The 17125-nt window shown below is 40.7% G+C and overlaps 1 protein-coding gene and 1 long non-coding RNA gene across 10 annotated transcripts in view; one reads left to right on the forward strand and one right to left on the reverse strand.

The window, feature by feature from the left end:
* Nucleotides 1-1084: 1084 nt before the first annotated feature.
* On the reverse strand, nt 1085-11900 carry LOC111272036 (alpha/beta hydrolase domain-containing protein 17B). Of its 4 annotated transcripts, none has more exons than XM_022853189.2 (7): nt 11740-11900; nt 11216-11437; nt 10568-10701; nt 9999-10169; nt 9735-9865; nt 6683-6933; nt 1085-3014 (listed from the first exon to the last, which is right to left on the reverse strand). In XM_022853189.2, the coding sequence occupies exons 1-7, from the start codon at nt 11816-11818 to the stop codon at nt 2767-2769; spliced, it is 1236 nt and encodes a 411-aa protein (XP_022708924.1). In that variant the 5' UTR covers nt 11819-11900; the 3' UTR covers nt 1085-2766. The 4 variants fall into 4 exon arrangements, with proteins under 4 accessions (XP_022708924.1, XP_022708926.1, XP_022708927.1 ...); XM_022853190.2 differs by lacking the exon at nt 1085-3014 and adding an exon at nt 3413-4284; XM_022853191.2 differs by lacking the exons at nt 11216-11437; nt 11740-11900 and adding an exon at nt 10871-11187.
* Nucleotides 11403-17125, forward strand: part of LOC147751907 (uncharacterized) — a 45432-nt gene continuing 39709 nt past the window's right edge. For 3 of the 6 annotated variants that reach the window (XR_015315586.1, XR_015315583.1, XR_015315587.1), the window contains exons 1-3: nt 11403-11681; nt 11869-11994; nt 15599-16828. This is a non-coding gene — a long non-coding RNA (uncharacterized LOC147751907). The remainder of the gene's footprint in view (nt 11682-11868; nt 11995-15598; nt 16829-17125) is intronic. The other 3 variants (XR_015315580.1, XR_015315585.1, XR_015315584.1) reach the window with 2 other exon arrangements.

Genomic DNA, 17125 nt, shown 5'->3' on the forward strand with positions numbered 1-17125 from the left:
TTTTCCTTTCCTGCTCCTACATTCATCCCTGATCCCAAAGCGAACCCTAAGAGCCCGCTCTCTCTTACCAAACAAACCATACCTCTTCCCCGCTGGGGTTCCGTCTATACAGTAGGCGAGGGTGGACAACGCTTGCAATTTGCGGCGGCAGGGGGCCGTCTACGCCGAGAAACATCCGTCGGTCTGTGTGAACGTCCGTGAAGAGATGAAACGATCCACAGGGCGTGGACTTTGTTGTGACGTGTTGAGGGAAAAAATCGTAACTTGTAGATGTCCCCGCACGTGGATGAATAAAGTTAGACGCAAGTTACGGCAATTCAACAAACTATTATGCTACCGTCATGGAAGCATTAGTTAAAATCAACTGGACTGTGTCAAGTGCCTTATTAAGGACACAAGCTGTAGAGTAATTGCGCGGACGTCTGGGTACCCTAGATTGTATTCCCATTGATAGCGTACCTCATGCCTGTAGCCCCCACACACAGCTACACGAATCCTCTATAAAAGAGGATTCGCAGATGTAAAAGTTATCATCAATTGAATTTCAAAGTCTTATGCAAAACGAGTAATGTATACCTTTGTTCGAGTCTGTCGGCAATAATACATATAATGCGGATAATAAAATAAGAGATTTTTTTTAGGGAATCAGAGAAAAAAATTACCCACATTATATGCATTATTGCCCACAAGGTATCCCTTTAGGAATGACCGATTCACAAGCAAGCCATAGCAAGCTTTGCAAAACAGATACATCTGTTCCAATAGAACGCAAAGTAGCCTTTTAATTATTGACTTGTAGCTTGGCACAATCGAAAATGGATTTCCCCCATGTAGGCCGCAGTAGCAATGGACACGTTCCAAGTAAAACACACTTATTGACAGCACAATATATTATGATTGTAAACGAGAACTTCTTGCCAAGGTTCAGATAACAAAAAAAAAAAAACAAAACCCATACATATTTCTGTGAACAATGGATTGTTACGACACCATAATATATTTCAAGATAACCCATATATAGGTGTCATATGAATGTAGGTTACCTAGTAATCATTACATAGTTTTTTAGAAATAACTAAGGTAATTTCGCAACGAATTTATATAGAACCTTGCGAGTTTATTCGTTTATTCACTGTTTCGATATTAACACCAATAGATTTTATGTCGTCGCTAAACAAAGACATACATATGCTAGCTAGAGACCAATTTCTAGTAGAGTCGTTAGCTAAGCACCTTATTGCCCCGCGTGGTCCAAAAGCTGGTAAAAGTGGTTCCTTATTTGTGAATATAGTTCACTGAAACCTGCCTTTAAGAGGAATTTTAATTGTAAACCACAAGAAAGAGTGGCCGTAGGTACTTATACCATTGCCGCCTGGGGGTCCGTCACTGAACGCTGCGAACCTGGACAACAACGAAAATTCATTTGGTGGACGAACACCTTCAAGGGGCGAAACAACGTGAGTCAGATGAATGCGGCAGATTATTGTACGGCTGTGTTTCCACTTTGAATCGTTACGAGTCCCCTTAGACGATTTCACTGATTGTCCAGACGTTGGCTTATCGACGCCAACGTTAATGCGGACGCAGGAAGGTCATGGCCGGCTCCGTACCCAGGGCCCTCAGCCGGATAACGTCATCTACCAGCCTATTTATTAAAAGGCCAACTTAAGGCTCAAGTAGAGTTCGAACATACTCATACCACCGATGGGTCAGGCAAACGACGTGGAGCGAAAGCCTGTTAATAAAAGCCGCGAACTATCAGTCAAGCCAGTTTTGCCTTTGTTTTGCACATCATTAAGCCTCTGTCGACCAAACTCATACAGATAGATGCCATTCGCACGAGAAAAGCGTTCTGTTGAAGCGATGTATGCATACGTACAATATATTATAAGTCAAAACGTATGATAGTAGTTTGTTCAAGCTGCAAATATACTTAACATTATCTGAAATAACTAAATAATCAGGCTATTGATAATCTATAGGACAGGGATCTAGTGAAACTGTGCTTTTTTTATACGTCTCAGACGAGTGTTCTCATATCGTATTCAAGGAAGTCCTTCAAACCGACAGTTCTGATTAGAAATTGCCAAATAAATTAGATATCACCGGTCTTTGTTCGCAGCATATCTATATCATTTTGCGACCATATATAGGAGCTCGTTTAGCCGTTTAGTAGTATAACATGCTTTGTTAGTCAGGATCTGTAATTGACATAATGACGTTTACGTATGGCTGTTCTCATAATACCTTTTTAGAAGTTAAAGGTACGCCGTAAGCGATCAGATAAAAAAAAATCGAACACCACACTTAATCTCCGGGTTTATATTTAATTGGATAGCACTTTTCACATAGCGCTTAATAGAACAATCACAATTAAACGCATAGACGTTCCGGGTCATTATGGCTCTGACAACAAAATGTAGAAGGTCTCAACCCAGAAGAAAGCCTTGGAATGCTGCATTGTAAGCTTTCGTCTTTCACTGTTAGCAACACCCAATGAACATAAAAACCCATAATATAAAATGAAGATATCTGTTAAAAATATTACGATTGAATAAATCTGCCTATTTTCGAATTATTTTCAATGAGGAATTCAGCCTATTTGGCTTTCGAGACGTTGTCCAACGCCACTACTTTTGTCACTGTTATTCAAAATTGTGCGGAGCTGCCTCTACAATGAACGGGTCCCTCGCCGTCCTAGTGTGCCTGCTTGCCTTCAAGGCTCATTGGCTTCCTGGAGTTGGCTTCGCTCGAGCGGTAGACGAGTTAGCGAAGCCAACATGACCTTTTCCTGTTGGCAAACCCGCTGCCGCCTCGGCCGGCGTCGCCGGGTTTGCTATGCCTTACAATAGCGCCTAACTTCGCTGCTGCCATTGGTCGTGGCCCCCGTCGACCGAAACAGCCTTTATGACACGCGAGCGTAGTTAGAACAATTTTAGTCCTCCATCTGAAAAGCGAGGTCGACGTACTGACATCCGGGCTATACGCACCATGTATTCGAAGAATGGGGAACACTGGAAGAACGGCAGCCAGGACACGACGATGATGATGTTCCATTCAAACAAGTAATCAAATACATAAAAGGTCGCTACGATTAGGCTTTACGTAGTGTACGTTACGAAAAATGCTGCCAATACTAATACCAAAAAATAAAATGCTATACTCCTAATCGTGTGCCACACAGGGAGCATTTCGAATACTAGAAGCATTTGCAGAACGACATTTTAGCTGAAATTTAACGTTTTTCTTACAACCATACACATAGCAGATGTGCCTGATGAATGCAGGCACAACCTTAAACTGTGACGTATTAAAGCTGAAAAGGGTTCTTACATTGTCACAAACAACGCTGCTCACACAAAGGGTGTTAACGCACAAACGTATTCGCCTACACAAAAATTTACCCACTGCATGATAAAAATGTCATGCTTTATTAAACGGAAAGGTCTGATGATACCTGTCCAGCTATTGCCTTGCTATTATTTGCTGGTAAGTATCAGCGCCCTTGAAAATATGTACATTTGGTAAATATCGGAGCGACTCCACATTTAGCAACACACGTGTTGACTAAAAAGATCTGATTTGCAATATTAGCCGATGGTCTTTGTTTCAATTAAACCCTTCCTCAGCCAATACATTGGCAGTGCGCACTGATCAGTAGAACTATCTTGTCAATTTTAACTACGTAAGTTTAGGCTGCGTTTCTCTGGCTGAATTAGGCCATTCACTCGTCTACGCAATCCAAGAACACCCGAATCCTTGCAGCTTTTACTGTAAAACTTCCTTGATAGAAACGCTTCGTACATTGTGTGGCTATCATTTTTCGTAACAAAGCTTGTGGGTTGGAAAATGGAACATAAATGAGGTATTAAAAGACTAATCTGCCGTTTTATTATAGAGTAGCCCAAAAGTTGTGGTAACTGAAACTGTAGTCTCGCACAAACGTCCTTGAAGGCTAATGAAAATCAAAGGTTGGGGTGATATCTACAGCTGATCAATGCTACGGCTACAATCAATTATGTTGCAATAAATGATTATAATACCAAGACAAGAGTAGTCAAGTTATTCAGAATGATCGCAATTTTTCTCCCGCCCTATCGCCTCGATGCCACCGAAGTAAGTTTGCTCCCCTTCCGGAACGAGTGAGAAGTTCCTTGATCTGACTGCGACTTCCTTAATTGTTTGCTGTACACGTCTAACAGCCACAGCCTCGTCGTTTTCGCATAGATTTACTTACAACACATAAAGATCGTATCTATCAAGGTGACGTTTTTCCTGCGTGATCTGTGGATGATGGAAACGATTTTCAGTTTTTTGCTAAAGTAATGTTTTAAAGAAGTGATGATAAACTTAACCCAGCTAGCTTAATATCGTCATAAGCTAATGTTGGGTATTTGGCCTTAAACTACCGGCGAAACACATTGTCCATTCATCATCTACAATCCTTTCATTAACGCGCACAATAAAGTTATTCATTAGCCTAGGAAACAAAGTTAGATGGCCGAGTTCCCAGTTAGAATGTGCCCGAAATTGAGACGACATTATCATGATGGCTTTATCGTACGTTTTTGACTAAAATAGATGAAAAGGAAGAGAGGATCAAAAGGATCTCGACATGGGCGGTACAAATGACTCTAGACAACTGTTACGTATGAGAGGCTTCAACGTAAGTAAGGCAAATTTGACAAAGTGCTTCTATTTTCCAGTAGCTGCCTGCAATTCGAGTATACCAAATTTAAACCAGCGTATCGTTCAGAGGATAACAAAGCTAAGAGGTATTAATTTGATCAGTTTTTTTTTTTTTTTTTTAAGTTATTCTGCCCTCAGAAGCTTGGCCGCTTTAATAGCTGGTGCATTACGGGTTAGAAAATGGAGGGGAGGCGAGTACGTCAGCTGCACCTAGCCATAGCGTAAATCTTATTAAGCGAGAACACGTTAAGCACTTCAGGAAAAACTGAACATAAATAAAACATACGACTTTGGCGCGTTCGGAGGACACAAGGACGACGAGTCCTTTGATGTCGGCTTCGAATATTTAGTGCGACAATATGCAATCCCTGGCCTAAGCAAAAACCGTTAAAAGCGACCAGGAACGGTCCAGTAAATCAAATAAAGAGGGTATAAGAAAAAACCATGGGCAAAGAGGTCACTCAGCTTCTTTACCGGATTAGAGAGGTAAATGATGATGTGTATTTTTCTATATCTTTTAATCTATTTTCTGCCACTTTAGTTACGGCCAACTATGTGAATCAGGACATTGTGTCATAAAAAAATACTCATATGCTGATGTTTGTGAAAAGGAATGAGCTTTTGTATTGCGTGCTGAAAATTATGGGATATTTTCCTTCTTCAAAGATTTATAAAGATGCTGACATTTCAGCATAAGTATTTACAGGTAACAAGTATCTATAAATTTTTAGAGATTTATTTCTTAACACGCAGACAATTAACTCTGAGACTGAAATCTGTCCATTAAGTACATAGGTTATTGATCTCGGGATCATCAGGTTCGCTAGGACGTACTCTTTACTACTACAAATATCATGTTCATTTCATCCCGATTGGCTGCAAGCAGTCACTATCTTGCGAAAAGTGGGCGATATTTACGTGTATCGGTTGAAAAAGACACGAAGAAAAGAGTAGTAGAGAAGTATGACCCAGTTGTGGCCCGTTCCTTATAGGGCGTCAAGTTAACCAGTTTGCCACGCACAACCATGATAATAATGTACCACGTTACGTTTGACAAGCCCGTACTTACGTATGTTCGTACACGTATCGTGCGCTCAATATAAGTATTCAGATCGCGTAGTCAGACACTACTGCAGATTATTATTATTATCTGTCTGAGTTAGGGACTGGATCGTGCGAGTGGCAGACATAATAGCTATGTTTCAAACAGGGGCTACATGGGGCATTGAAGACTACCGTCGCAAAAATAATAGCGAAAACTATATCAAAGGTGGCTTTTTTCAAACTCGTACGGTAAACGCATACAATCCTAGCTACTGTTTTTTGAAGAATTTACCGACCCGGTCCGTACTAGTCACTTAGAGCAAAAAATCGACAAATTTACAAGTTATTTATTTTTTTTCTTGCTACAAGCTGGTTCGAAATAAAATAATGATTTATTGCGGTTTTTGTCTATAAAGAAGATGGGGCGTCGACTTATATAATGAAGCCGACGCCCCATCAACATCGTTGTATAGTGTATGCGCCAGACAACGGTAGCAAGCATTCAACTTAGGTTTTCAAGAAAATTCCTTACAATTCATTCATTTTATTAGGTTCGAAACCTTATCCGTAACCTACTCCTAACTTAACAGAATGTTACAGTAGAGATTGCTGTTAATACACAGAATTAGCCGATGGGTCGAAAACCTCTGTCTGACTCTCTCGCAACCGTTGGCCTTCAACTGGCTGATCGTAATACTTGAAATAAATATGGAAACTAATTTTACAAGCATCTGATAATAACGGCAAATGAGAATTGCAATAGAGATGCAACACACGCGGGTGTATACAAGAAAAGAAAACGACTAAAATCAGTAACTTTATATGGGCTGCTCCAATACAAAAACTTTGTTTTTGCTTGCAATGCAAATATCTGGTGAAGACAGCGAGCCCTTCGTCGGACCTAGTGGGGCTTGTGCTTTTTCGCTTACATTGGCCTTTGTCGCCGCACCTTTTAGTTTTGCAGAGGTCCTAATGACTGCCGCTGCAGTCCTATCAGCAGATGTAGTTGCTGTAGGAAGAGCCGACTGCCGAAGAAACAGTGACGGAATCGGCGCTGGGTTCGTGTCGGCTTTTTGCATCGTCTGCTGCTGCTGCTGGGATGGCTGGTGAAGGCTAAGTAATGAGAATGATGAATCAGACGACAGCATCGATGCCGTCGGTGAGGTGTTTTTGAAGTGCCGAACCTCCTCATTAATGAACCTGCAGCCCACAACGACAACGATATGTCAGCTCTTATATAAGTAGGAATTTCACCATACTCTAGTTCTTCTCGTCCTTCCGTTTCCATGGTCCATAGTCGTCCAATGGAACTCGGATACGTGTGCAAGTTAATACGTTTTTTCATTGATTCAGTATCAAAATCTTAATACTAGTAGTAGTAGCCACGTAGTTTTATGTTTCATAATTCAAAATATACTTGGTCTCTGGGGTTCTAGCCAATTACGCTAATCCGTGGGTTTCGTAATAATAGCATATTAAGTGCTTCAAAAAAATTTTGTGTGTTCTGTGCATCATATTCATATGACGCTTTCAGACGTATCCATGATACGATTAATCGTCTGAATCAGGAAATCAGTGATTTAGTCGGACGACAGCTCCACAATCAGCATGGCAGGCAGTATTAAAACGCCTCACACGAATACGAAGAAAAGTAGTAGTAAAGGAAAAAATAGTTATCTCGAGTTAGGTAACTGCATCGAATAGTAAGTTGAAAGCTTCTATAATTTTACCGAAGTCAGCATATTTACAGGGCTCGTTATGAAATCACCAACTATAGTTTTTGGCTTTTTGTCTTTTGATGTAATATTATGCTTTCTTTCAATCAAATCAGACCGTAACACAAAGACCGTAAAAAAAAAAGCTCTGCAGTAAAAATTTAGCTGATTGGTACCGAAATAGGACTTGGCCGTACGAAACGAACGTTTATATTTATACCATATTCCACCCACTGAACCCATCGACTGAGTACTGAAAGCGCCGTATGGCCGAGTTTCCATTGGAAAGTCAAGACTTAATAGAAAATTATAATTGCACTGAGAACCGATGAGCTTGATTGTTCTTTTCACATATTTTCATAACAGGCGATATGGCACACTGAATTAAGATGTATGGAGGAGGCAATCTGCTTTTACAGCTTAATTCAGTGTACCATATTTTAGCTTCTAGTAAATATAATGTGTTGGAGCTTCACAAGCGGAGCAATTGCCCGCAATTTTTATGGCATCTCTTCCACGCCGATACCGGCATATATTTTTGCTAGCTTATGACGGTACTCACTACTAAAGTAGGCCAGACTAAAAACATGCTTTTAAAAACCGCATCGCCGCCATAGATCCACGTTCAGTTATTTCAGATCTAAACATTTTAAAGCATCTCCAGAGGTATTTGAACGTCTGCGTTAAGCCTATTGAGGCTATCCTGCCTACACAGCAGGCCGTAGGCAAGAATGACATTCTATTGATCTACCATAATTTTTCTGTAGTTCCAAATTATAATTTAGGTAATCAAGGCATAGCAAATTTGAGGAAGGTAACATTAACTCAAACGCACAGCAAGTACTAAAGGACTGGTCGAAGTTGTTTGTTAAGTTTTAAAGATTGGACCGTAGCTATGTAAGACGTACACTACCCTTGTTAGCCGTCTGGAATGGATGGCTCGGATCTTGAATGGCAAACAACTCATTAGCTCACTGGCTTAGAGGGTAGCTTGTAAACATACGACTAACATCAGATACCTTGAATGTATGGAGTTTTTGTTGGATGGAAAAGCTAGGAGTCGGGGAGCGCTGTAGAACAAGTAAAGTGCACAAGAAGGCGCGACTTCTCATGAACCATCAACATTTCACCTAGTATCTGGCAATGCAACCTTGATGACAGGTTGCCAGTGTGCTTTGTTATAGGTGTGAAGCACTGTTTCCACTTCTATAGGAGATACTGAAGTCCAGAGTTAACCCAGATCTTCATCCAAAGAGGACCTCGATTTGCGTTTGTGCTGAGAGATGCGTGATAAGTACAAGACGCTCAACGAGGATCTGCATACGCCAGATAAATATAAATTGATTTGGTAAATAATGCGCGTGAAAATTAACAAAAACGCTTTTTATGTTCCAGAATAACATTTACGTCAACATACAAGTGTTATCCCTTCTCTGAATACTATTTCGCCATACTATCCCAATAATGTGGCATTTTTTACATCGATTAAGGTATGCACTGAAGTACAGCACAACTTATTTGCGTATCCCAAACACAACAACGCCATACAGCTTTTGCAATAGGAGTTGAAGAGATATTAAAACCTTTCACGGCAAAGATTTGCTGAGAAGAAGGACAACATTGTTGGCCCAGCATCCGTAAGACTTCGTCCGAGAGTCGCCCAAAAACATAGCCAATATATGATAAACAAACTCGTTTAAGATGCCCACAGCGTCTGCCGTCCCTTAGTCTTGATTGTTGTTTAGCACCATTCCGTGAATATCCCCTATGTTACCAATAATAATTGCAGCTTTTGGCACATGCGGCCAAATTGAAAGTTCGAATTTCACCGTAACAAACAATAGTGCAGTGTCTGTAAACAGTGCGGTGTCTTGGTTTCGGTTTGCATGGATGTGTTGACTTTCAAACGCAACAACTTACTGGTCACTTAGAATTCAATTAGAATAGAAAAAAAAAAATTAAAAAAATGATTTTTACGCATTATCTCCCTTAGTTGAAGCACTCTGATAGCTTTCCCTTAGAAGAAAAGGTTCCCTTCTATTAGGCGATTTTACAACTCTATCAATTTTTCTATATAATCACTTGGTTGGATAAAATGTTTGAAAAAATGAAGAAATAGCCTCATAATACTATGAGATAAAGGATTCTTTTGAAGAGCATAATTTCTGTGGTGTCTGCTAATCTCAAAAAAAGAGTCAACATTGACCTATATCGTTCTATTTCATTCATTTTTTCGGTTATCTCTACATGCTGGAGTCGTATATAAAATTCGAAAATACGTCGAACCTCGAAATCCTTTGATAGAAAACCCGGGTTCTCTCAATACCCATATGACCTAGACCTTCTGCCCATAGAGGTTCAACGGCTAGACGTCCGCACAACCTACGCATTTCCAATGCCTGTGAGAACTGAATCACCTGCAAGGGGAATATCGTATGCGTTTAGGAATAGTTACTAAAGAAAAGTAACATCTAATATCATGCGTACGCACCAGAGATGATGATTCATAGTTTCATAAAATATTGCCAAGAAGAGTCTGATTGAACCTACTTCATCCTCCGTTCCGTGAATGAGCAGAACAGGAGCACGTATATTCTTGATCCAAGCTGCATTATTGAAGGGGTTCAAACAACAACATCCGAACGGGGCTGACGATTTCCTGTTACGGCATAACGTTCGCCATCCTGAATGGAGACCCGAAAGTTGGATCACGCCTGCTACCTGGAGGTTACACCGACGAAATTGTTTGATGATGTTTGATTCTTTATCGCTCACAGCACTATATTCAAAACAAAAAAAAAAATCCCAACTGAGCCAAATTGTATCAGATTGATCAGACATCTCAACATCGACTTTCTCCTAATTATATTCTGATTTTACTTCATCAGGGCTTACAGTGCTGTGTTCTTTTGAACATAATACGGCTTCAATATCTCGTGGAAAATGACTATCCAAGCCCCCTTGCCGTTGGATATAGGCGCAAACTTTCCTATACACATATATGTAGCAATCGACAAAAGCATCATACATTTCTTAGGAAATTCTAGGATATTTCGTACAGAGGCCATTGTCTCCAATTCTGACAAACACCCAATAATCCACAGAAAATGTGCACTTACTTCGTATTTGCTAGCGAGGTACCAGGTAGGCACGGAACCTATGCTTTGGCCGTAAACAATCACCTTCGTCGTTGGACGCTGCAGTACCTCGATGACGTAACGCATTACCGTGTCGGCATTTTGCAAGATGATATCTAGAGTCATTAATAGAAGATCAATGTTAAGCTTGCTGTTATGATACAATTTTGTTGTCTTTTAACAAAGCCGCTGAAAATAGCTAGAACTGAGAAACGTTCCGTTCTCTGAACGGAAAAACTGAACCGTTAGAAAGCTCCCCGTTTATTACCTGACTGCTCGCCTTACCTCTTCTTAACATCTTAACATAACTTGTTCTGATTGTTCATGAATGGATTAGTCATTCAATGATACGAAATCCAGGCAAAGAATTAGTCATAGCCCCCACGAAAGCCTCAGGAAAAGCTGTGTTACCGTGGTAGCACTTATTATTTACAAGACACTATTTGTTAACCACTTAAATCACATATCAGTCGCACTATTGCATAGAAACTATAAGACACAACAAGAATAAAACTTCCGTATGACATTTTCCAAAAACATCCGCGATACGCTCATCTCATGTCGTTCGGCATGTTGGGGTTCTAGATATCGTAGCTAACGACAGCAGAACGTGAAAAAAGCTGCACGCACTTTCACCTGGCGTACCGTCGCTCCCACCGTAACCGGCATAATCATATGCGACGACGTCACACCCAGTTCGTCGAGCCAGTATCTCCATGGCCAAATGTAGAGACCCAAGATCAGCCGCATTCACGTGGCTATGTAAAATAAGCATATTGGTTTTCGAGGGTAGAGCCGGATGCAGCCATTGCATAGCGACTATTCGCTTCAAACGAGTTTTACATAGTTTGGCTGCACGAAGGCAAAACAGAGATAAGATGAAAAAAATTTAATGGCAAGTCACCTATACACTCAGCACAGCGGGCATCGACTACTCGGTTTCTACCTTAAACTATTGTCGGTGGTATCTGATAGTAGTCATATCAGGATCTTGATATAGCACGAGTGAACAGATTACTCATGTTTTAGAGTTAACCTAACCAGCTAAACGCTAGAACAGTGCTCCTTCTCATCCGACTCTACTATCGATCTTAACGTACGTATCTGTTTCTGGTCTTTCTCATACACTAACTGGCACAAGCAAACATACATACGTTTTTCATAGAGTAGAACAACTTCTCCTTTCATTTGAAAGGGCGACGAAATTTTAAGTGCTTCGTCCACGATTTCCATCTCGGCAATGCCCCTACCACATATATTCACTTTATACGTCGCTGGCCTAGGTGGATGGAAAGCTATCTTTCGTGTAATGCAAGGAGGGCATGGAGGACAGCAGAAAACCCAGCAAAAACGCGACAACACCTCCGACACGGCCTGTCCGAAGCTGGGCTAAAAGTCATTGTGAAAAGGTTAGTAAGTGAACCTCGGAGTTTCGAATCTATAGAAACTAATTTTCGCTTCACGTATGAATACGACTATCAGTATTATTAATCCGTACTATTAATCAGTAGATAATCCAGTGTGCCTATCCAACAACGTAAGAGTGCGCTGAATTATTCAAGAAATAAAAGTTACTAAGGTTTGATTACACCTTAGTAAACAGTTGTCATCAGTGAGCTTGCTCTCGTCCCCAACAAGAAGATCCCTCGCCAAGCAAGAGCGCTACCTTTGTCTTTTCATGATGGTACCACTAGAGTCGACAGTAACACGTTGGTTATAACCGTAATCTGCAAAGGGCATACGCTGTCTCCCTCATTACAAGTGCGCCAGATATACCGGTTAGTTCAGCTGTTACTCACGAGTAAATATGGGAACTTCCTGAATGATTCTATCATACGACTTGTTGGCTAGTTATCTTCACCGTCGTCTTCATTGCATGCATTTTCTTCCAGACGTGCCTGACGCACTTTGGGTTACAGCATATATATATTAACAGATATATGAATATTGACGAAACGATTGACGAAACCTCTTAAACTAAACGACATCCCGATCCGTGATGTCGTTCTTCGCTTAATAGGTACATTGGCGTGTTGACAACAACCTACAGTGGATAGTATTGCTCTATACTTAAGGTGTTTACAGGTAGGTTCGTATTAACCTACCATAATCATCCGAAAGCTAATTACTGTAAAGTTACTATAAAAACATGTTTAAGTCCAAGAGAGCCTAAATTGCTCGTATTGGGTTTTCTGAATCTTTGCCTATCAAGAATCATTCTACTATAGCCTCTGTCTTTCATATATCATTAGTGAATCTTGAACAGAGAGTAATTAATCGCATCTCTTTTCTACTATATGCAAACGTTCGGGGGCATGGGGCGTTACATGTCTGTTGCAGCTTTTTGCACTATTGTTGAACTTAATAATAAAATAATTTTCGGACATTATTTTACTTAAGTAAATTTAAACCGATAAATTTTAGGATAAGACTTTGCCAACAGATTTTTTTTTGCTGAATATTGAAAATATATACATTATAGCCGCTTTATACAATGGTAGCGAAAGGAGAACTTTCTTTAGAAACAGCATTGCCCAGCTCAAAAGAACGAGATAGGTGTAATCATTATAACGTAGAAACAGTTCGTCAGTGTGAAAATGCGCTACATACATAGTACGTAGGTACGCGACGACCGTCATCAATTTGATGCCTAAGCCCATTTAAAGTTAGATCCACCGATCAAAGGTCAGTCAAACATTGAAATGTAATAGTTCTTCACTAGCGCCTTTGTTGAATTATCGAAACTTAATATATGGAACATTCTTCCGAGTAATGAATTGCTGCAGGGATCGCATGTATATGGGATGGCAACATCGCGCATCCAAAAAAAAACTACGGTTTAAATTATAGTCTCTGCGGACGTACTGGTTTGTGATGAGTGTACGCCGTTTTGCCTCAAACGAGATATCTAAACTAACGATATCAACACGGTGGCCTGCTTGAAAACTGGACTATGCCAAGGCCTTAATTGTAACCCTTCACCAGAATACAGTAGTACTACAGCTGCCAAAATTTGCCTTCTAGTCGATGTGTTGCATATCAGTCACAAAACATGGCTTTGCCCTTGGACCGTTTTTTAGTCGTATGAAATTAGTTGTATGAAGCGAGGCGCGGTTAGAATGAAGGCACGTGTTGTTGATGTGTCCAGAGTTTCTCGAAAAATACTTAGCTGGATATGAGACTTTGTCGCATAATATCGAAACAGCGTCCGTTGAATGAATGACAATAATTGGACTGCTGATAAAGTGCAGGCCTCGTTTCAGCACACCGCCATTATAAATACAATACTATGGCCGCGATTATTGGGGTTTTTAACGGCCTATAACGATTCAGCTCTTACTAACTTCTAGAAATACTGCTGCTCTTCAGATGTTCGTTCTGTGTTCAGAGCTTTGCACAGAAATCTCGTTCCACTAACAAACGGTTATGGCTATGAAGCAGCTCCTTTATAGTGAATCTTTGTCACGGGTACGTTCGATCACTGTCCCTGTAGATTGCTGGCTTCGGTATTCAGGGGGCTAAGAACATTGCAGGCGAGTTTGTTTGTCGTTTGAAGTAAGACCTAAGATGAAGTCACCAGAAACATCGGTGATTAGAATACGACAAGCAGCTGGTGCCTAAGCGATCGGCGAAGATACAAAATGCTTTTCCATAGACAGCACGTATGATTAAATCTAATCGTTGATAAACAACACGTACATTGTAATAATAGTAATACTATTGTTATCGTGCCGTTGTGCGCTGCTATCAGGCGTCTATAAATTTCAATCTATCGCAGTTAGCCAGTATTTATTTTTCAACGTGCCCATATATATATGTATAGGACTTACTATGGCCTGCCTTCCTTGCCGTTTTTCATGGGTGTATTGTTAGGGCACGGGTAGTACTTTCATCTAGAGTTTCTCGCATGGCTGATATTATCCGGTGCACTGTTGAGCGTGACCGCTACTGTGACTCAGAGCCCTGCAAAATCTATCATGCTTTGCAAGTTTACAGCAACGATTTGCATTTTCAGAAGCATCCTTGTATTCGAATTTCAGCATTCGAGTTCGCGTCCTTTTTCTAACCGATGGCGTTTAACTTGGCCTGACTGTTACTCGTAACAATAACTAACTCTACCGTGATGGGCGTCCGAACTTACCTCAGAATCACTGTCACTATCCCACCAGATACCGAGATCTGTCTCGTTTGCTGGAGTTTTCGGTTCTTCCAAGATTCTGTTGGGCAAAGATAAAGGTTCCGTTGAATCGCTGGCGCTCACACTTGAAGCATCCTCGCTAGGTTTTCTATCTGCCTCGATGGGGACTGCCTTGGCAGACGAAGCATGTACCATTTTCAGAGCTGAGTTAGCCATGATACATATAGAAGCTCCGAGTTTTAGATTAAACCTGATCTGTACGATTGAAGTCTGCGTAGTTACATGAGTGCCACCTTTCAACTTCGCTCCCGGCAGTTAATGTATAGAACGAATCACACTCTGAGATAACAAAAAAAAATGCTTTGATCTTCATTTACGGATTGCGTAGAAAAGAGATGGTCTCGGTTCGAAGGAAAGGACACGTTCTTGCAAGCACCCGACAGATGCACAGCCGCCCCATACTTGACAACGTTGACGTGCCCTGGTTCGCACCATTTATATCCAGTTTACATCAGAAAATCTGTTCTAAAACTTAGTTAAAAAATTTTCGTAATGAACGTAGAAATCCGGTCTCTTAGATCAAAATAGAAGAACTCTATAGAGGGTTTGCAGTGGCGTTATCGTGCAAAACAATGATACGTCAGTCATCATGTTGTATTTCCCATTACATTATCATTCTGCATGTTGGACATACCGGATTTTTCTCATGTACAGACAACCACTGGGTAATTACTGCTTTCGCCACCTCCTATACTTTCTAAAGTGGATGTAGAATTTGTATTCTCATAGGAAACGTTTATAAAAAAAAGCGGCCTGAGTTACAGATTAGAAATAGAAATGCTTTGTTTTTGTCTCGTCTTTGTGGCAAATTGCAGGCAATGATTTTATTCTGTTTATCTTCAATAACATGGTCATTTCAAAGCTTCCTTATATACCGTGTATCGCTGCTGAAACGAATCTTTGATGCTGTTCATCCATTACCCATGCGCATGCTATGTCCGTCCGCCCAATAATGGCCTGGCTCAGGACACACAAACATCTATTCGACCGGTACTAGGCGTTCCTAAGTGAAAGCTTTGTGGAGAGTTCCTTTCATTGGTACTGAATAGTAAAGTGCGGTGTCAAAGGCGTGCGACAGATTGCGCAGGTAGCCCTATATCTACTCATTTTCCGTAATTAAATCATAACTAAATCAATTTAAGTATATATTAATATACATTTTGCAAATAGAGAGGCCGAACGCTAAACCTAAAACCTAAGCCAGACATATGAGTTGGTAGAGATTAGGGCTCTTCTTTTTATAAGCTCGTATTTATTACTCATACCATATTTGTACTTAACGACTCCTTTAAATCTCTTATCTTAGTAGTCATGAGCCAATTGTCGAAATGCAATTTTAAACAAGACATATCTATTGAATAAAAACGATAGTATCGCTCAGTTTGTTGCACGCACTGGTTGAAGGACATAAGGTTTTTCTGCTTGTTCGTTTGTCTCCACGCGTTATGTTACCTTCGTCGTATAAGTTGAATAAATGCATAATAATAATTGGTTAGAATGAAGGGCAGTTTTATTTGGCCAAGTTGAGACCCTTCAGGGCCTGACACCTAATTGGATAGGCGGCCTTTTCTCTCTGAGAAAAAAGATCTAGGTGTGGTTACAGCTAAAGAGTGAAAGTTGGTCAGGTCTGCGATAATTAAGCTAGCTGCCATCAGGGCCTGTGCATCAGGGCTGTGTGCAGGGCCTGCGGAAGACAGTGCATACTGTATCGAAATATTGACAAAAGAGGTAGTATTATTGGTATTAACTCTTTTCCAAAAGCTCTTCTATTTTCGTTTTCGCTTTTCATGTCTGGCTCTCGTTTCTTTTCTTCCAGGTAGGTTACACTGGCGCGCGAAGGTTGTCCTAAGCTGAGCATGCTGTTTATAATAGCCTCTTCAGTAATTTGCCCCCTATGCAGCATATGACCTCTAAAAATTTTCATTTATTCATTTACCTGTTGTTATTTAGTGCGGCAGACTGGAATATCACGTATTCCAAAACATCATCCTCTTCCGACTACTGGATCCGCTGTAGGCTTTCTGTGCCTCACTTTTCCTGACCTGGTAGGTTTAAAACTATACAAAGCAGCTACCACGTGAGTAAATAGTACGGTTGGTATGTTTTCCAAATGATGTCTTGCGCCAGGTGCAAACACCTAGCATCAATTCCTAGATTTGGGGTTCAGCGTACTCGTCTAGGCGACGCTCGTCCCTTTTCTCCGGAAGGAGATTCCACGGGATCATTCATGCTAGTATCGTACCCCTAGATACGGTCCTGCACGCTTGTACTGCTCGAAATGTAAGAACTCTTTGAGTCGCTAGTAGTGTCTTTCTGTTCCTTTCCTTGTCAAAGAACATGTC

The sequence above is a fragment of the Varroa jacobsoni genome, unplaced genomic scaffold (genome assembly GCF_002532875.2).
Source record: "Varroa jacobsoni isolate VJ856 unplaced genomic scaffold, vjacob_1.0 contig01464, whole genome shotgun sequence".
NCBI lineage: Eukaryota > Metazoa > Arthropoda > Arachnida > Mesostigmata > Varroidae > Varroa > Varroa jacobsoni.